This window comes from Gossypium hirsutum, chromosome D01 (assembly GCF_007990345.1).
Source record: "Gossypium hirsutum isolate 1008001.06 chromosome D01, Gossypium_hirsutum_v2.1, whole genome shotgun sequence".
Lineage (NCBI taxonomy): Eukaryota > Viridiplantae > Streptophyta > Magnoliopsida > Malvales > Malvaceae > Gossypium > Gossypium hirsutum.
This window is the reverse complement of record NC_053437.1, coordinates 62,884,771-62,906,154: the sequence shown is the minus strand read 5'-3', so window position 1 is coordinate 62,906,154 and position 21,384 is coordinate 62,884,771. Positions and strand designations below refer to the sequence as shown.

Genomic DNA, 21,384 nt, shown 5'->3' with positions numbered 1-21,384 from the left:
GTATTTATTTCTTTAAATGTGTATTACTGAATCAAAATTAAAATTTTATGTATACATTTGAACATAAATCAAAGGTTCACATGTATAATTGTATCAAATCAAAATTTATGTATCAAATTACACATTAAATCAAAGTTTATATATAATTTTGAGATTTATCCTATTTTTTTGCTTGAAAATAATTTAGATGGATTGGAATTTTCTAAAATGAATAGAGACCAATGAGATGAAAGTTCCTGCAAAAGCCCAATTTCTATTCCATTCTTATTGGACTGCAAAAAGGCTTTCCCATCTTGCCCTTTTGACTTCACATCCATTTATTCAAGGGGAATGTACACCAATAATCACTAAACTTTGATTAAAATAACATTTCAGTTACTAAACTTTCAAAAGTGACAAATCAGTCATTAACATTTACGAAAAGTGACAAATTAGTCACCTGAGAGTGGACATCTGACGTGGCCCGTTAGGGTGCCACGTTGAACATGATCGGATGCACCAGATCCTTTTATTAGTTTATAAGGATTACCAACTAAATAGAAGAAGAAGAAGAAGAGGAAGAAGAAGAAGAAAAGGAAGAAGAAGAAGAAGAATAAGAAGAAGAAGAAGAAGAAGAAGAAGAAGAAGAAGAAGAAGAAGAAGAAGAAGAAGAAGAAGAAGAAGAAGAAGAAGAAGAAGAAGAAGAAGAAAAAGAGAAATGGAAATACCCACTGTGATTCCGATGTACCAACTAAATAGAAGAAGAAGAAGAAGAGGAAGAAGAAGAAGAAGAAGAAGAAGAAGAAGAAGAAGAAGAAGAAGAAGAAGAAGAAGAAGAAGAAGAAGAAGAAGAAGAAGAAGAAGAAGAAAAAGAGAAATGGAAATACCCATTGTGATTCCGATGTGCTACTATGGAAACAAAGCCAATTTAAGGACTTCTTGGTTCAATGACAACTCAGGTAGGAGGTTTTTTGGGTGTAAGAAGTATGGGAGTGGGTTTCAAAATGCATATTGTTTTTTCGCCTGGTTTGATCCACCATTGACCTGTTCACGAATTGTGTTGATGGGTGTTTTGAAAAAAGTCAGGACAATGGAGGACGCAAGAAGGAATGAGAGAAAAATATGGTTGATGGTGTTGTTATTTGTAATTTTGTTGTGGTTGTTGAAATGAAAAACCAACTTATGGTTTCTTCTGGATCAATGGTTTGATAGACATTGGTATTGTTCAGAGACATTGGTGGAGGAAATGTTAAATATAAGAAGGGGTTTAAGGTGTGAGTTAAAAGTATGTTATCTGTAATTTGCTTTATGTAATGGATGTTGGAAAGTTTAATTTATGGAATCTTTGATTTTTCTTTATGGAATGGATTGAAAATAGTAAAGATATTTTGTACAAATGAAACAAAAGCATGAAACATTGCAAAACATTGTAATTCATTTATTAATTAAGGCCAAATTATTTACAAAAACCAAGATCATCCTATATGCCTTGTAACTACATATGCTTAGAATGCCAAACTATTTCCAAATTTGCCTACAATTTAGCACAATTGAACTCAGTTGAATTGTAGCCAGTTTTACAAAAAAGAATGCAGCTATCTGCCTAAGTTTAGAAATCAATAGCAATAATAGACAAGTTTACACAATAATCTCAAAACAGTTAACAAAATAAACTTCCATCTTGCAAGTTTGGTTTACTAGTATTGGGTAAAGCTTGATCCATAAGGTGTCATCAATGGGTCTGAAACAGATGACTCTTTAGTAGAAGACATCCATTTAACAATGGCTGGTTGTCCAGCTGGTTTCTTCTTGAATGAAAGCTTTTCTCTTGGGGCAACTTCTTGATAAGTTGGCAACATATGTTGGTTATGAACACCAATTGTGTGTCTTGTGACCTACATGAACAAGTCAAGTCATCCATCAAACACATTGCATATGAAAAGTAAAGTAATGAAGCTAAGTGTTCAAGGCAGATGACTTACTGGAGGGTTTTGGCCGACTTCCCCTCTGCAACTCCTCTTATTGTGGCCAAATTTCTTGCATTTATTTCACTTCATTTGCACCCCATTCTTGGTCAGATATATATTTCAGTTTTAGTTTGTTCGTATATTACAATAATTTTTAGTTATAGTTATTTGAACATATTTTATTTTGTAAATTTACTTGTAACTTCTTTTTACAAGTCAATTTTTTGTGAACTTTTGAAAATTTTAATACATAATTCGGTATTTGAGTTTGACATTTTTTCTAATGTGGTACTTGAATTTGAAAAAAGTTATGCATTTTGGTACCTAAAGGTAATTGTGTTAACTTTTTAGTGTTTAATTCGGATTTTAAAATTAATTTGATGAAAATTCATAATTAGCTAATAAAATTAAAAATTAACTTTTATCAAATAAACTGTAAAACCCGGTTTAATTCACATCAATCAGTTTGTATTTAACAAAGTAAATGCAAAATACACTAAATTTATTTTATTAACAAAAGTATGAAAAATTCAAACCTAATGATATTAGCAATAAGTTTTCATCAAGTTAAACCCAAGCCCCGAATTAAATACTAAAAAATTAACATTGTTACTTTTATGTACCAAAATAATAACTTTTGTCAAATACAAGTATTAGATTGGATAAAAAAAATAACACATGTACTACATTAAAAAAAATATCAAACTCGAGTACCGAATGATATATTAAACATTTTTAAAAATTCACAAGTTTGAAAAAAAATAAAATTTAATAGTTGAGTCTTTCAGGGATAATTATAAGAACAAGTAAACCATTCACGCCATTGGTTCAAAGGTAAATTTGTGTGGGTTTCAAGTTGATTAGGATTTGATCGCGTATTTGTGACCATTTACCCTATTTTTATGTAGGGATAATATAATTTTCAGCCTTTGAACTTGGCAACTAGGTCCACTTTGGTACATGAACTTAGCAACTAGATTTATTTTGGTCATTAAACTTGAAAATTTTAGAAGTTCGATGATTCTTTCAAAAACATTAAAAGTTTGATGTCGTGGTCTATGAGATTGTGCCACATCATCTCTTGAAAATTAAAAATTTTATATAATTTTTCAGGTGATGACGCGATACAATTTTGGAGTGTCATATACAGTATTCTAATAACTAGATCAATGATTGAATAAGTTAGACCACTGGTCCTCGATTCAATTAGTTTGACCAATTCAATTGCTAAACCAACAATAATTAAATAAATAATTAAAAATTAAAAAAATATTAAACCGGTTCAACTACTAATTTTTGTCCCAAATTTCGATTTTTACCTGTTTCAAGTAGTTTCCGATTCAATCAGTTCAACCTTTTTTTTTGGGACTAGTAATGCAATCGGTTCTCGATCCAATTGGTCCAACCAACCGATCCAGTCATGTTCTAAGAATACTAGTCATCGTCAAATTTTGATGGAATCCAATTTCAAGGACCAAAATAAATCTAGTTGTCAAGTTCAGGTACCAAAGTGAAAAAAAAATAATACATATATCAAAGTAGACTTAATTATCAAATTCAAGAGTCAAAAATTAATGTAATTACTTCCTTTTTAAGGCAGTTGTGCCCATGGAGCCTAATGCACTCATATAATTTACATTTGATATGATAGTTGACTAATTTGAAGATGGTATTAGGGTTAGGTATTTAATTAACCATTTTAGTGTAATAAGGTGAAGATTTGGTGATTGTAGTTAAAGATAAAAAGAAATTAAAGCTTAATTTTCTGCCCAATTAAGGGTGGGTTTGGATGGGCGATTGGATGCGGTGCGGTATGTTTAGCTTACTTTTTGTCTTACGCTACAGTATCGCTATAATATTTAATCTTACCATATTTAATCTTACCGCTACCGCTATTTTGATATTAACAGCAGATAAACGTACTACCTATCTAAACTCACCCTAAGTAAGGGTTTTTTTATTCACTAATATCTTAAGAAAAAAGTACAAAATTTGGAACATGAAATTCAACCCTGTAAGACAAAGTTTCAAAGTGGTTGGGATAGAGATATGACAGTGTCTAACAATTAGATAAGTTGGTACCAAACTCTCTTGTTTTAGAACACAAAAAGAGAGAGGTTGGAAGTTGTTTTCTTTGTCTTTATGGCTTGCCATAAATTTCTGTCTAAATTTGGCTTTAATTAGGAGGTTGGGTAACCTTGTGAAATTGAACCCAAATATGAGAAAATAAAATTATGATAGCCACTTAATCCGTTATGTGTGGTACTTGTATACATGTGTTCGAAAATTCAATTCGATTAATCATAATTTAAACCGATTTATTATTAAAAAATTTACATAACTTAAACTTGAAAATGATCTAAATTTAGAATCATCATGAACCTAAAATAACCTAAATTTAAGTGCTAAACCTAAATGAGGAACTTGAAATGACCTTGCTCGAAAAACAAATAACAAACTCTAATGATACGAACTCCAAATAATTTAAACCCAAAACAATCCGAATTCAAAATTATTTGAAGATTTATAACTAGAATAGATTTAGCCTAAATTTTTTTTCAACCCAAAATCAACACAAACTACATGATTAAACTTTAGTATAATATCTGAGTCCTTGGGGCGAAACTAGAAAAAAGTTTTAGAGGGGTCAAAATTAAATTGTCTATATATTTATAATTTTTAAAAAGATTAAATCAAATTTTTATCATTTTTAAGGAGGGCAAAGTGCAATTTTTCTTTACTAATTTAAAATTTTAAAAAATTTAAAAGTCCAAAGCCCCCCTAAATCCACCTCTTGGAGTCCTTTCAAGAATTTAGCCTCTATATACAACAAAAAGTTCAACTTTATTAACAAATGAATCTAAATTTTAAAAATAAAAATAGTGAGATTAAATCCTAAATAAATAAATAAAAACTTATATTTGTCTGTATTTTTTCAGGATAAATGTAGAAGTCTCCAAGATGATTCCCTTGGGGAATCTTTTTATCTGTCACTGAATTAGGATAATTTTGATTCATGTTTGTGTTTAATGATGTCCAGACTAATGGCCATCTGCCATGTCCTTGATTAGTTAATTTCCCATTAAATATCTCCTAATTTACGCTTGATAATTAATTTCAGCTTCACTTAAAAACAGGTAAGCTTTTATCATGTGGTTATTATTACAATCAATGACACTTGCTTTACCATTTAAGGATGTTAAAAATTCTTACGTCTTGTCATGTGGATTTTCTTTAATCAGAAATAGGGAATCTTTATCATGGCAAGGTATATTGAGAATAAAGATTTCAACACCAATTTTGAATATGATTTTTTTTTAAAAATGGTATAATTTTAATTTTAATCCCTTTTAAATGTTAATAATTCAATTTAATGCTTTTTAGCTTTTTTGTTAAATGAAAATTTTACATTTTAACCCTTCTCAAAAGTCAAAAACTCAATTAGGGGTGAGTATTTGATTGAGTCGACTTGAATCGGGTAAAAAATTTCGAGTCGAGTCGAGTTAACAAATCCTATTATTTATACTCAATGTTGATTTACATGGACCGACTATTTAACTAGTAGGCGAGGTATAAGATTATTTAACTACATATACAATATAATAGTTTTGCCTTTTAACTTAATGAGTAAATATTTACCAAAACGACGTGATTTTGCTTTTTAACTTAATAGTTTTACCTTTTAACTTTAGAAAAGGTAAATATTTATCAAAACGACGTAGTTTTTCATTTTCTTATTCGGATTTTCGGATAACTCGAACTGTGTAATTCATATTTGAGTTAAACCGAAAAACTTAAATTTTTATTCGAGTTGATCCGAATAATTTGATTAACTCAAATAACTTGAACTATTTAATTCAAAATTTAAAATTTTTATAAAATTTTTTGAATTAAATCAGATTTTGCTCACCCCTAAACTCAATTTAGATATTTAAAAAAAAAGCAATTTAGATTATTTTTAATTGTATAGTATGTGAGTTTTCTGCCAACATTGTTATGGCAACAAGGAAGATATGGGTTCAAGCAAAGGTGACACCAAGTGGGATTGGCAGGGGCCAACCCTCCTAAAATTGAAAAATTATCACATTGATACTTTATATTTTATAAAATTACAAATGAGTAAATGGTGAAATTGGTGATAAAATTTTAATTTAATTTTTTAAAAATTATAAAGATATAAGCTAATACAATGATGAAATTGCATTTTAGCTCTAAAAAGAATACATAACTTAATTTTGTCCATCGTTTGGAAGCGATGGATAATAGTAAAAATTGTATAACAAAAATACAAACTTCAACATTTGACAATAATTTACTCTCTCTACTAGTGTGGGTTGTATAAAAGAAAATTCAATTTATAAACGAAGTTTAGGAGGGGATGGCTAGGGTTATGGGGGTATATCCTTTTTAGTCATTGTCATCTTTTAGCTGTGTAGTAGGTGACTCTGAAGACAGATTTTTAATTAGTGGGACCAAAACTCAACATATCATCATCATCATCATCATCATCATCAATCCAAGCCCATGTTATCCAATAGCATTCAAAGTCACCCCCACAATCCCATGTGTCTGTTCAAGTGCATATCAAATCAAATTCCTCTTGGTTTTATGGCTCTAACTTGACCTTTAAACTTCATTAATAATCCCATTCACCCACTATTACATGGTATTTTAATTTCTGTTAATGTCATATTCATGTCGTGTATTATGTAATTAGGTTATCTGTTTTGACATTTTCCCTTTACATTATTTTCTTATAGTATGGGACCATGTCGAGAGTTACTTGATGTTAATTTAATTAGATTCTTAATTAATCTAATGAATAAAGCACATGAAGCTAAACAACAAATTGGGCAATGGTCTTTGCTTTAAGGTTACGAAAAGATCTAATTATGCATCTAGTTGCTCTATTTTTCAAACTTTTGAAATTTAAGGTAGATTTGGATGGACGGTGCGTTTACTTGCTGTTGTGTAAAAATAACGGTAGTCATGAGATTAAATACTATAACGATACTGTAGTGTGAAACAAGAAAAAACTAAACACACTGTATCACATATTACTGCCTATTCAAACCCACTATTAGTCTCTCTCTTTGTAATCGTAGGAATCCCATTAACTTAATTATGTGTTATTAATTGGACATTAGTTATTAAATGGTTAAAATATGTTGTTAGTCCTTGTAGTTCTTTAACTTGAGATTTAACTCTTGTAACCCTCTTACTTTTTTTTAGTCTAAAAATCCTAGTTCAATAATTATAGCATAAGAAATTTCATTAAAATATGTTAGCTTAATATTTTTACTTTTTGTCAATTATATATCATGCCAAATAGGACTGAGATTTTTAAATAAAAAAATAGGAGGATTTGATTTTTAACTTTTCAAATACATGGACTAAATATAAAATTTTATCAAAGTATAGGGTCTAACAACAAAATTTAACCTTATTTATTATCAGTTGGAGTTTGATTTCCAAATCCGAGACTTGAAATAAAAGCAAAAGGACTAAATTTCAAAATTCCAAAGAGTAAAGGGACCTAAATCATATTTAAACCTTAAAGAAAATAGTATTTAATGGGATTCCCTTTTGGCTCTTTTCATTGCCACGGTTGATTTCTGTTCATCCTTTCGTCTTTTCTGCAACTATGAATTAGAAAAGACAGTTCCACATGGGAGAATTTACATATAGAATAAGACCTTCGATCTTCCATTTTCTTTTCCAATAAAAATGAGGAAATTTTTTTCCTGAATTTTCATTTTTCCTTTTTCGATTTTCTTTCTCGGTTTTCCTTTTAACAATGAGGAGCATAACATCTTGTTCCATTGAAAAAGCCATCAAAGTATCAGATTCTTATTGTTCATGGCCTTCAATTAATCAAGCTTATATATCACCCAACCATGTTCCTTCAACCCCAAACACTGTAACATGCATATACAAAGCTAAAACCAGTCCCCAAACACACCTTTTCATCACCCTCACATGGTGTAATATAAGCCAAGGCTTATCGATCAAGGTTAGTGACAACTTAAACCGCATCTCCGAACCTTATCAATTGAAGAACAACAAAGGTAACAAAGGGTTCAAAGCGTGTAATTCAGAGATTGAAGTCATTTGGGATGTTTCCAATGCCGAGTTCATCAATGGATCACCGGAACCAACCAGTAAGTACTCACTCATCGTGTTAGTCGACTCACGTATCTGTTTCTTACTCGGCGATAACATAGACGAAAAGGCTGACCCGTCGTTCAACTTGATATCGAGAACGGAAACTTTTATAGCCAACACGGTTTATTCGACCAAGGCAAGGTTTTGTGAGAGTGGGTTGGCTCATGATATCTTAATAGAGTATTGTAATGGAGGGGAATTGTGTGTAAGTATTGATAAAAAGGAAGTGTTTCAAGTGAAGAGATTGAAGTGGAATTTTAGAGGGAATCAAATCATATTTTTGGATGGATTATTAGTGGATATGATGTGGGATTTGCATGATTGGGTGTTTAAGCAAACAAATGGGAGAGCTGTGTTCATGTTTAGGACAAGGAGTGGGTTTGATAGTAGGCTTTGGTTAGAAGAAAAAAGTGGGTGTTTGGAACATAGTGACAAAGGAAGAGGTCATGAGTTTTCTTTGTTGATCTGTGCTTGTAAGAATCCTCGTTAATTTCTTTGTTTTTTTTTTAAAATTATGATTTAAGAAGGATATAGATGGTTAATTTGGTGATTATAGGGGACATATATGCTTAAGAGATTGAAATTTGTAAATGAAACTGAAATATTTTTTCATGGATTGTTTTGTATCAAACTCTATCGTTATACTTACATTGAGATAATGTCTACTTTTAATAATTTTGAATCAATCAAAGGGATAAGCCTATTTATTTCTAGGTCTAGAGCAATAATTCTAGTGATCGATATATATATCCTATACCTCTTTTTCTTCTTTTCCTCGCCTATTTTTCCTTATCAACATTTTTTAGATGGAATCCCATCGATTTGGATATCCATGTTGTTGACACCATTTTTTCGATAAAACGGGGTCGATTTGGATAAAAACGAAAATGGGAGTCGCCACCAATCTTTTTTTTGATGAGGTGTGATCGGATCACCTCGTAAAATGGTTGTTTTTAATAAACGATTTGATTTTATTAAAACAACGAGTTTGGTCTACGAAATCCAAAAAAAGGGGTTCGGGAGTCGGTTACGCACGAGGAAGGATTAGCACCCTCGATACGCCCAAAATTGGTACCTTAGTTGATTATTTAATGTCTTTATGTCGAAAATTAAAAACTCGAAAAGAATTTAAAAATATGATCCTTCTTTATATTACGTTATTTTAAAAATTTTACTTGGATAAATCAAAATGAAAAATGCCTTCTTATCTCGAATTAACAAGATGTCACATCCAGTAAGTTAGGACACGGCACATCGTATTTTTTTGAGAGTAAGCTTGCCTTTTGTTTTTTTATTAGAACCTCATTCGTTTTAATTTTTAAAAGGATATTCAGTTATTTAGAATCAACGCGAGAAAAATCGAAGCTTAGTAAGTTAGGGCACGATTTCTCGAATTTTCTAAATCAGAATATTACCTTTATTTTGAAATTTTATGCGTTTGGAAATTTAAAAGGATATTTTGCTCTTTAGGTTTAACGAGAAAATTGAGACCCAGTAAGTTAGGGTACAACTTCTCAAATTTTTAAAATGCGAAACATTGCCTTATTTTGAAATTGGTTACGAATTTGAGTGGAATAATAGTGAAATAAAACGTTTAATTCATTATGCTCTTAATAGAATCATTTGACACACAAAAGGAATCATACATGGCTATACAACATGCATTTAAATAACCGTGGCATGATGTGCATAAAAATACAAACATTTGGTATATAAAAGTTTTAATGTCAACATGCATGAATAAATTATGTAAGCAACAATATAAAGATAACAATACTATAATAACAAATAAATGTAATACAAAGGAATCTAAATATGAAAAGTATTTTGATAATACAAATAAATAAAATTGCAATTGTAGCAGACCCAATTAGCCCGGGCTCGCACAAATAACATGTTGGGCGTAGCCCAGTTTTTTTTTTACAGGCCTAACAAACTAAATGGCCCAACAATTAAAAAACTAAGCAGAAACCCTAGCCTCTCTGCTTCAGCGCCGCAAGTAGTCCCCCGCCTCCAGCAGCCTCTCCAAGCACCGCACGACTCGGGACCGACTCCTCTCCACGCACGTCATTCGCGCGCACAACACCTGCAAAGAAGCATATTCAAAGAGTCCAACAGAGAGAAAACAGCAAAATAATAGATAGATGCGATCTAGTTTTTCTTTTTCGGGCTATAAAAGCCTTTGAAATCTGTAAAAAAAAAAAGAAAAAAAAAGGAAATAAAAAAAATACAGAGAAATACAAAAGGAAAAATATTGAAAGTACAAAGTTTTGTTTAAAGGTGATTTGCGTTTTATTTACTTAGCCTATTTTATTTTATTTTATTTTATTTTATTTTCTTTTATCAAAAACAAAGGGAAGAAATTTACCTTCAGAGCCCATCGCGTCGCATCTCCGATCGGCGAAAGCGCGGCGGAGACCAGTTGCGGCGTTTTTTTAATTTTTTTTCTTTTACTCAATTTTCAAATGATTTTAGAGGAAGGAAATTGATTTAAATAACGGATCAAAACGGCGCCGTTTTGCCAGGCCTGACCCGCGCGGTGACCCGACCCGAAGGGGAGGATCCGCGCGCTCTGACGTCAGGTGGGGAATTTTCGCATTTAGCCCCTCTCTTTTGCAGCACGTGTCAATTAAACCCTTTTTATTTGTTTTAAAATTGGGCCGCATATTTAATTTTCGTTTCAATTCGGTCCCTTTCTGCGCTGCGTTTTGGAGGTCTGGGTGAATTGCTCGATTGGTCCCCCTCTTATTGCGCGCTTTTGAATCTGCTCCCTTCTTGTTTTTATGTCCTTTTTATTTATTTGTTTATTTGTTTTTTTTTCTTTTGAAATCAGCATTTAAATTTTGCTTGTTTGCAATTCAACCTTTAATCTTGTATTTTAGATTTTTTAGCTTATTTAATTAATATTGCTAGCATTTTTATTATTATTTTTACTATAATATTATATACTATTATTACTATGCCTATGTACACGCACCTGTGTTTCTTATCATATTTATGTATATACTGTATATATATTTAAATGTTTTATATGCATATGCTATATTCATTATTATTATTATTTTATATCATACATGCATTGTTTTTTATGATACATATACATACGCATGGCTTTTATAATATATATATATATATAGGCATTCTTTTATACAATATGCATATACCTCTATATTTTATATTTTTTTTTCTTTTATTTTCTAACTTTTACATATATAAATAAACTTTTATATTTTAGTTTCTATAAATATGTATATACATATGTTTTTTTATATTTTCTTTACGATATACTTATACATTTTTCTGTAAATATATATATGCATATTTCGATATTTTTATCTCCACAATTTTCATGTATACATACACATGTTTTGCCTGCATATTCTTAGAAATTATTGTAAGCTTGTCGTATATATTTTTACCTCCCTTTTTATATGTACACTTGTATTTACGTGTTAAATGCATGCTTATACATATTTTCAAGCTTACTTGTATATTGTGCTCATATATATAGTTTGTAAATATGTATTCATATATGTTTTGAATTAACTTTCGATATACCCATTTTGAAAATATATTTTGGTTTTAACCATTCATCAAAGTTTTTGATTTAAAGGTTTTTTTTTGAATAAAAGCATTTTTGGAGGTTTGGGATTTTCGAGGGGAATTGAGCCCTAACGTATTGGGTTTTTATTTTCCTTGTCAATCTTAAAAAGTCGAGAATAGTCTTTATTCAAAATGCATAAAAATTAATTTTGGGAACTTAACTTGTTGTGCCCTAACGTATTGGGTGTGGCATGTTACTTTCTCGAAATGAAGATTTTCGAATAAAATAAAAGTGATATTCAAGTTTGGGGATTATGAGGAATTGTACCCTAACGTATTGAGACTCGATTTCTTTACATGACTTGAACAATTGATTATCCTTTTGCAAATTTCATCATTCAAGCCTATTTTAGAATCTTTTTTAACTTTCGACACTAAGACATTAAATAGTCAATTTGGTACCGATTTTTGGGCGTTACGAGGGTGCTAACCCTTCCTCGTGTGTAACTGACTCCCGAACCTGTTTTTAAAATTCGCAGACCAAAATAATTTTTTAAGGTGGGCCGGTCACACCTTAATAAAGGATCGGTGGCGACTCCAGTTTTATTTTTTTTTAAAAAGGGTCGATAACTAAAATTCTTGTTTTCAAAAAAACGGTTTCGACAGCTTGGCGACTCCACTGGGGACACTTGAGAGTCGAGCCATAAACTGATTATATTTTCCTTTGTGTCGAAAATCAAAAGTTTTAAAAAAAATTCATGAGTTCCCTTCGCATTTATTGTTTTTTCATCTCGGCATGTTGGTAACCTTGCATTTGCATTTTGCATTTTACCCTTTAAGTGGGAGCGAGAAACTAGTCCTTCGTGAGGTTTTCACCTCCGTGTAGGGTAGTGGACCGCTTCCGGGATACATCCGTACCTATGTTTTCGTGAGATTTTCATCTCCGTGCAGCCATAGGGAAATGTGTCCCCCTGAACCGAACTCGATCCACATGAGCCTATAATGGGTGAGGATCGAGGAATTTGCTGGTTTGGGTACCCTTACTCTAGAAACTAAACCTCATATAGTGAGTTTTAGGAACTTGACCTAGGTAGAACTATCCCAAAACCCTAGGGGATTCCTGTTTAGGTGTTTCTTGCTATTTTATGCTTGTTTATATCTTTATATGTGATACTGACTTGGGTTTCTTTTGTTTTGATTGCATGACATCATGATTGCATAACATTTCATCCTAAAAGGGCGTTAGTTCATATTCGGTTGCTAGATAGAAAGCTTATCATGGAAAAAGGGTTTCTTGATAAAGTGGAAGATAATGCGGCTGTCCAAACTTGGTCTGAGACAGCACAACAAGAGAAAGGTGATAGTTTGGCCGATGGGTATGTGTCAGAGTTGTGGGACTTCACTCGTGTTAGCGTGACTCAGAATAGCCTACAGGAACTAAAGGAAATTTGGGATCAGTGGAATGATGAGATTAAGCAACTTTTCTACTCTAGCTATGGAGACCTACCTTACTTGCTCGACGTAAAGGTGGATAAGCGCCTGTTCCGTGCCTTAGCCCAATTTTGGAATTCGGCTTATTGTTGTTTCACCTTTGGAAGTGTTGATTTAGTGCCTACAGTGGAGGAATACACAGCATTGCTTCGTTGTTCAAAAATTCAAGTGGATAAAGCCTATTCAAGAGCTGCTAATGTTCTAACCTTTTTGAAGAAGTTGGTGAATATAACTAGGATGAGTGAGCAGTGGGTCGTAGCACGAATCAAACAGAAGGGAGATAGCAAATGTATTCCTTGGAAGAATCTGAGAGATTTAATTCAAGTACATCTAGACATGAAGAAGAGGGTTGATGTTTTTGCTTTGAGCATCTACGGCCTAGTTGTCTTTCCCAAAGCCTTGGGACATATCGATGAAGCAGTCACTGATCTTTTCGATCAACTTGATAAAGGAGTCACACCGGTTCCAGCAATTTTAGCAGAAACTTTTAGGTCACTGAACGAATGCCGAAGAGTAGGTGAAGGAAGATTTATTGGATGTGCACAGCTTCTCTTGGCATGGTTTCACAGTCATTTCAGGAAGGTTGATAAATTTTCTTATCGAGTTTTTTCTGAAACTTATTCGTCCTTAAAAGAAATAGTGGAAATACCGATGCAAGATGGGGCCTTAGAAGAAAGATGGATTGCAATTCTTCAGAATCTTCAAGAGGAGGACATTGAGTGGAGAGCTCCTTGGTTGCTGTCAGATGAGATATTGTATAGATGTGGAGATTTCGATTGGGTTCCTCTACTTGGGATTTGGGGAGCTATTGGTTATGCACTATTACTGGTATTGAGGCAGTATAGATCGAGGCAGTTCGTACCTACAACCCAAGGATTAGCTCAAAGTGAGTTATCGTATAAGTGTGATGGTTACAAGAAAAAGATTAGAGAAATGACAAATGCTTGGAGGCAGACTCGTCGTTTGAAGAGATTGTCAGTAGGTCCGCCGATGACTCCTGAATATATCAGTTGGCTGGGTAGGAGGGTCAATGATAATATACCTGTACCAGGTCAAGGAGACAGCCAATTAGTAGAAAAGCATGTACATATGGTCCCTTCTGAGCTAGAAATCATAAAATAAGATTTTGAAAGAAGAAATTCTGAGCTTGAGAAGAAGATAGGGCAAATGGAAGAGGAAAAGATGAGTCTGAAGCTGGATGTGGATGTTCAGAAGCTGGAAACCGAAGGCCTGAGGAAAGAAAAGCTCAAAGCTGAGGAGGATTTGAATAGCTTAAAGGTGGATTATAAGAGGCTACGTATGTCAATGAGAACTGCTGGATTGGGAAAAACCTCAGAGCAGTGGTGTCAAGAAATTCAAGAAGAAAATGTCAAGGCTGATAGGTGGGAAAAGAGATTTCAGGAGGCTCAAAAGCAAAATAAGTCCTTTGAGAGGAGTTTGTCCGAAAGCCAGAACGAAAAGGATGAATTAAAAGCTAGGGTAGCCGAACTGGAGGCAATATTACAAGACTATGAAGCCAGAATTGAACATCTGGAAGCAAATGAAGATCACCAAAATGAACAGCTTCACTATCTTCAGGATCAAGTTGCAAGAAGGGATCATATCATGGGAGAAGCTGTGGTTCAGATTCAAGGGGTAGCTGAGCACCTGCAGACTTTGGCAGTACAAGCTGATGTACTAAGTGTGAAGTATGAATCGGAATCAGAACAGGGGCAAAAGTTGGCATCATTACTTAAGGAGATTAAAGTTCTAAGTGTTAGGGCAAAGCCGTATTTATAGCTGTTTTATGTAAAGAAAATTTTTCTCTAGTAAAGTTTTCTGAATGGAATTGAATTATAATTAACGCCTTTTTTGCATTCACCTCATGCATCGCATCATATGCATTAGTATCACATCATATGCATTAAAGACCTTTATTAAATCCTAATAAGTTAAAATTATTGCTCAGTTAACTTGGAAACCAACCAACCAACCCGACACCGATACGGCATTCGAGCAAAGACAAAAGATATGGATCAGAGATTAGAAAAGCTCGAACAGTACTAGAAAGAGATGCAAGACCGGCTTCAACTACAAATGCAGGAGCGGTTAGACAAGATGAAACAAGAGATGTCTGAGAAGATGCGGGAATCTCAAGAGGACATAGTGGCAAAGTTAACCCAACTGATAACTAAGGGAGGTGACAAAGGAAATGGCCCCATGGCAGATGTCGATGAGGGAAATGATGATGAACTTTTCTATCCTCCAGGTTTCACCCCTCCACATGAGCTAGCTCAAGCTGAATACCCGCGCAAATCTACTGTCACCATCATGCCTCAGCAATTTCGAGCTGGTGTTTCGAACCTCCAAACTGGGCCGGGTTTTAATCCTGAAAATAATCCTATTAACTCTGCCATTCCTGACTTTGATGAAGTGGTTGAGAAGGAAAGAGTGAATGAGGAGTTACTGAGACAGTTAGAGGAAAGATGCAAGTGGCTTGAGGAGAAGTTCAAGGCGATGGAAGTCACTGAGGGTTATCGAGGCATTGACGCAAAAGAGCTGAGTTTAGTGCCAGATCTAGTTCTCCCTCATAAGTTTAAGATGCCTGAATTCGAGAAGTACAATGGGACGACTTTCCCAGAGGCTCATATCACCATATTCTGCAGGCGAATGGCTGGATACGTTAATAATGACCAGCTATTAATACATTGCTTCCAAGACAGCCTTGCAGAGGTAGCATCCAAGTGGTACAATCAGTTGAGTCGCGCCACGATTGGTTCATGGAAAGACTTAGCGCAAGCATTCATGAAGCAATATAGTCATGTGACAGACATGGCTCCTAATAGAATCACCCTTCAGAACATAGAGAAGAAGCCGAGCGAAAGCTTTAGGCAGTACGCGCAGAGATGGAGGGAGGTCGCAGTCCAAGTTCAGCCACCGCTCCTGGAAAAGGAAATGACCATGTTGTTCATTAACACCCTGAAGGCACCGTTCATAACACATATGTTAGGAAGTGCCACAAAAAGCTTTCCTGACATAGTCATGAATGGCGAGATGATTGAGAATGCCATCAGGAGTGGGAAGAACGATGCTGGAGAGAGTAACAGAAGATCAGTTTCGAAGAGGAAGGAAAACGAGGTGAACAACACGAGCATGTACAACAAGGGTTACTCGAAGTCAGTAACAGTGAGTCAGCCAGGAAAGGTGGCTGCCAATCAGCAAAGCTCGTCGAGACAAGAGGCCGGTACAAGGTGAAATATGGAGAGGCCCCAATTCACGCCAATTCCTATGTCGTACAGGAAATTATACCGAAACTTATTCGACGCACATGTAGTTTCCCCTTTCTATCTGAAGCCCTTACAGCCCCCGTACCCTAAATGGTACGACGCAAATGCACAGTGCGACTATCATGCAGGAATCACGGGGCATTCCATAGAAAACTGTACGGCCTTCAAGAGGTTGGTTGAAAGGCTCATTGGTATGGGTGTTGTTAAATTTGATGAAGCCACCAAAGCAGAAAATCCACTACCAAACCATACTGACAGTGGAATAAATATGATGGGCGAGGACAGAAAAATTAAGGCAGACATTGCGGACGTGAAGACTCCTTTGAAATGGGTCTGGAAAGAGATGATGAAAAGGGGGCTAATTGCTTCAGAGGAAAGCTGTGAGAAGAGGAGGAACTACTGTGAGTTCTATTGTGAAATGGGGCATGAAATCCAAGAGTGTACAGAGTTCAGAGCCGTGGTACAGGGTATGATGGATAATAAAGAGATGGAATTTTGTGAAGGAATTCAGAAGGAGAGTCATGTATGTACGTCAGAGTTGGCAGTGGGAGTTCCAAAGGCTAACCATCCTGTGGTCATCATCTCACGACCTAAGAATAGTGAGGCTGGAGCGCGAGTAGCACCAAAGGTTATCATTCAAAAACCGACCGTGTTTACTTACAAGGATAACAGGAGGGTTCCTTAGAATTACAATTGTAATGTGACAATCCCAGGGAAGGAGGACGTAATTAATAAGGAGGACCATGATGAAGGAGGGCATGACGAACAGGTGAAGGCTCGAGTAGAGCCAATAAGAGAAGGAACTTCAATTGGAAAGAAGAAGAAGGCAGTCGAACTTGAATTGTTGGTCAATGAACCAATCAAGGAGGAGGAAGCTAGAGAGTTCTTGAAGTTCATAAAGCATAGCGAGTACAGCGTTGTGAAGCAGCTACACAAACAACCAGCTCGCATATCTGTGCTAGCTTTACTCCTGAACTCGGAGGGACATCGGAATGCACTACTGAAGGTGCTAAATGAAACTTATGTGGCCGACGATATCTCTGTTAACAAGTTGGATCGACTGGTCGGCAATATAAGCGCTGATAACTTAATCTCGTTCAGCGATGGCGAAATACCACCTGGAGGTATGGGATCTACTAGAGCTTTACACATCACTGCAAGGTGTAAAGGGTGTATATTACCGGGAGTTCTGGTAGACAGAGGGTCGGCACTGAACGTATTGCCTTTATCCACGCTCAACAGGCTACCTATGGATAGTTCATATATGAAATAGTGTCAGAATGTGGTGAGAGCATTTGATGGCACCGAGAGGAAAGTCAAGGGAAGAATTGACATACCATTGTTAATCGGCCCAACTGTCTATGAGGTAGACTTCTTGGTTATGGATATCAAGCCTTCTTACAGTTGCCTATTAGGAAGGCCGTGGATTCATTCAGCAGGTGCGGTACCGTCATCGTTACATCAAAAATTGAAGTTGGTGTCAGAAGGTCGAGTAGTGACGATAGATGCTGAGGAGGATATCATTGCATCTGTGACTAACGATGCACCTTATTTGGAGACGAGTGATGATGCAATCGAGTGCTCTTTCCGTTCCTTAGAGTTCGTAAATGCAACATTCATCTTTGAGGGAAACAAGATCCCGATGCCGAGAATATCAAAGACCATAGGGATGGGGCTGCAATTGACAGTTGGAAAATGAGCTTTGCCAGGGAAAGGATTGGGGAGATATCTTCAGGGTCGAGTCGAGGTCCCAGTATTGAAGGGCAAGCACGATCGTTTTGGCTTAGGTTATAAGCCGGATCTTAAGCAAATGAGGATGGAGTGAGAGAAGAAACAAATTTCTAAAATGCGAAACATTGCCTTATTTTGAAATTGGTTACGAATTTGAGTGGAATAATAGTGAAATAAAACGTTTAATTCATTATGCTTTTAATAGAATCATTTGACACACAAAAGGAATCATACATGGCTATACAACATGCATTTAAATAACCGTGGCATGATGTGCATAAAAATACAAACATTTGGTATATAAAAGTTTTAATGTCAACATGCATGAATAAATTATGTAAGCAACAATATAAAGATAACAATACTATAATAACAAATAAATGTAATACAAAAGGAATCTAAATATGAAAAGTATTTTGATAATACAAATAAATAAAATTGCAATTGTAGCAGACCCAATTAGCCCGGGCCCGCACAAATAACATGTTGGGCGTAGCCCAGTTTTTTTTTTTACAGGCCTAACAAACTAAATGGCCCAACAATTAAAAAACTAAGCAGAAACCCTAGCCTCTCTGCTTCAGCGCCGCAAGTAGTCCCCCGCCTCCAGCAGCCTCTCCAAGCACCGCACGACTCGGGGCCGACTCCTCTCCACGCACGTCATTCGCGCGCACAACACTTGCAAAGAAGCATATTCAAAGAGTCCAACAGAGAGAAAACAACAAAATAATAGATAGATGCGATCTAGTTTTTCTTTTTCGGGCTATAAAAGCCTTTGAAATCTGTAAAAAAAGAAAAAAAAGGAAATAAAAAAATACAGAGAAATACAAAAGGAAAAATATTGAAAGTACAAAGTTTTGTTTAAAGGTGATTTGCGTTTTATTTACTTAGCCTATTTTATTTTATTTTATTTTATTTTCTTTTATCAAAAACAAAGGGAAGAAATTTACCTTCAGAGCCCATCGCGTCGCATCTCCGATCGGCGAAAGCGCGGCGGAGACCAGTTGCGGCGTTTTTTTAATTTTTTTTCTTTTACTCAATTTTCAAATGATTTTAGAGGAAGGAAATTGATTTAAATAACGGATCAAAACGGCGCCGTTTTGCCAGGCCTGACCCGCGCGGTGACCCGACCCGAAGGGGAGGATCCGCGCGCTCTGACGTCAGGTGGGGAATTTTCGCATTTAGCCCCTCTCTTTTGCAGCACGTGTCAATTAAACCCTTTTTATTTGTTTTAAAATTGGGCCGCATATTTAATTTTCGTTTCAATTCGGTCCCTTTCTGCGCTGCGTTTTGGAGGTCTGGGTGAATTGCTCGATTGGTCCCCCTCTTATTGCGCGCTTTTGAATCTGCTCCCTTCTTGTTTTTATGTCCTTTTTATTTATTTATTTGTTTGTTTTTTTTTCTTTTGAAATCAGCATTTAAATTTTGCTTGTTTGCAATTCAACCTTTAATCTTGTATTTTAGATTTTTTAGCTTATTTAATTAATATTACTAGCATTTTTATTATTATTTTACTATAATATTATATACTATTATTACTATGCCTATGTACACGCACCTGTGTTTCTTATCATATTTATGTATATACTGTATATATATTTAAATGTTTTATATGCATATGCTATATTCATTATTATTATTATTTTATATCATACAGGCATTGTTTTTTATGATACATATACATACGCATGGCTTTTATAATATATATATATAGGCATTCTTTTATACAATATGCATATACCTCTATATTTTATATTTTTTTTTCTTTTATTTTCTAACTTTTACATATATAAATAAACTTTTATATTTTAGTTTCTATAAATATGTATATACATATGTTTTTTTATATTTTCTTTACGATATACTTATACATTTTTCTGTAAATATATATATATATGCATATTTCGATATTTTTATCTCCACAATTTTCATGTATACATACACATGTTTTGCCTGCATATTCTTAGAAATTATTGTAAGCTTGTCGTATATATTTTTACCTCCCTTTTTATATGTACACTTGTATTTACGTGTTAAATGCATGCTCATACATATTTTCAAGCTTACTTGTATATTGTGCTCATATATATAGTTTGTAAATATGTATTCATATATGTTTTGAATTAACTTTCGATATACCCATTTTGAAAATATATTTTGGTTTTAACCATTCATCAAAGTTTTTGATTTAAAGGTTTTTTTTTTAATAAAAGCATTTTTGGAGGTTTGGGATTTTCGAGGGGAATTGAGCCCTAACGTATTGGGTTCTGATTTTCCTTGTCAATCTTAAAAAGCCGAGAATAGTCTTTATTCAAAATGCATAAAAATCAATTTTGGGAACTTAACTTGTTGTGCCCTAACGTATTGGGTGTGGCATGTTACTTTCTCGAAATGAAGATTTTCGAATAAAATAAAAGTGATATTCAAGTTTGGGGATTATGAGGAATTGTACCCTAACGTATTGGGACTCGATTTCTTTACATGACTTGAACAATTGATTATCCTTTTGCAAATTTCATCATTCAAGCCTATTTTAGAATCTTTTTTAACTTTCGACACTAAGACATTAAATAGTCAATTTGGTACCGATTTTTGGGCGTTACGAGGGTGCTAACCCTTCCTCGTGCGTAACTGACTCCCGAACCTGTTTTCAAAATTCGCAGACCAAAATAATTTTTTAAGGTGGGCCGGTCACACCTTAATAAAGGATCGGTGGCGACTCCAGTTTTATTATTTTTTTAAAAAGGGTCGATAACTAAAATTCTTGTTTTCAAAAAAACGGTTTCGACAGCAATGATAATAGAAACAAGCCAAATTTATTTTAAAAAAATCATGAATAAATAAATAAAAATAATAATGTAATTTTGACCAAAGATTGAAAATAAATAAATAAATAACCTTGAAGAAAACATTTAATAACTGATTTTTGTTAAAAAGGACAAAAAATATAAAATACAAAAATACAAAAATAAACAATAAATAAAAATAAAAAAATAAAAATTCGGTTAAATAGGCCGAGGATCGAATCGCATCCAGATTCAAATTTTGGGGTCAAAATCGCAAAATATAAAAAAGAGCTGCAAGGGACTGGACTTGAAACGCGCTCAAAGTTCGAAGGACCTACAGAGCAATATTCCCCTAGTCTAGAAACGCAACGTTTTAAACCGAGGGGTCACACATGACTCAAGGACCGAATTGAAACAGAGGCAAAATTTGTGGCCCAATTTCAAAATAAATGAGAAAGG

General features: G+C 34.2%; 2 protein-coding genes and 2 long non-coding RNA genes across 4 annotated transcripts; 2 read left to right on the top strand and 2 right to left on the bottom strand.

Moving 5' to 3' along the window:
* Window positions 1-233: 233 nt before the first annotated feature.
* LOC121214028 (uncharacterized) lies at window positions 234-2,013 on the bottom strand. Its single transcript, XR_005909632.1, has 2 exons — window positions 1,962-2,013; window positions 234-1,874 (listed from the first exon to the last, which is right to left on the bottom strand). It is a non-coding gene; the product is annotated as an uncharacterized lncRNA (long non-coding RNA).
* A 5,537-nt stretch (window positions 2,014-7,550) lies between these two features.
* On the top strand, window positions 7,551-8,824 carry LOC107928131 (uncharacterized). Its single transcript, XM_016859319.2, has one exon. The coding sequence runs from the start codon at window positions 7,744-7,746 to the stop codon at window positions 8,599-8,601; it is 858 nt and encodes a 285-aa protein (XP_016714808.1). The 5' UTR covers window positions 7,551-7,743; the 3' UTR covers window positions 8,602-8,824.
* Window positions 8,825-9,873: 1,049 nt separating this feature from the next.
* On the bottom strand, window positions 9,874-10,574 carry LOC107928198 (uncharacterized). The gene is made up of 2 exons (XR_001692573.2): window positions 10,480-10,574; window positions 9,874-10,197 (listed from the first exon to the last, which is right to left on the bottom strand). It is a non-coding gene; the product is annotated as an uncharacterized lncRNA (long non-coding RNA).
* Window positions 10,575-12,966: 2,392 nt separating this feature from the next.
* Window positions 12,967-14,267, top strand: LOC121213618 (uncharacterized). Its single transcript, XM_041086419.1, has 2 exons — window positions 12,967-13,011; window positions 13,113-14,267. Exons 1-2 carry the CDS (start codon window positions 12,967-12,969, stop codon window positions 14,265-14,267), a joined length of 1,200 nt encoding a protein of 399 aa, XP_040942353.1.
* The last annotated feature ends 7,117 nt before the right edge of the window (window positions 14,268-21,384 follow it).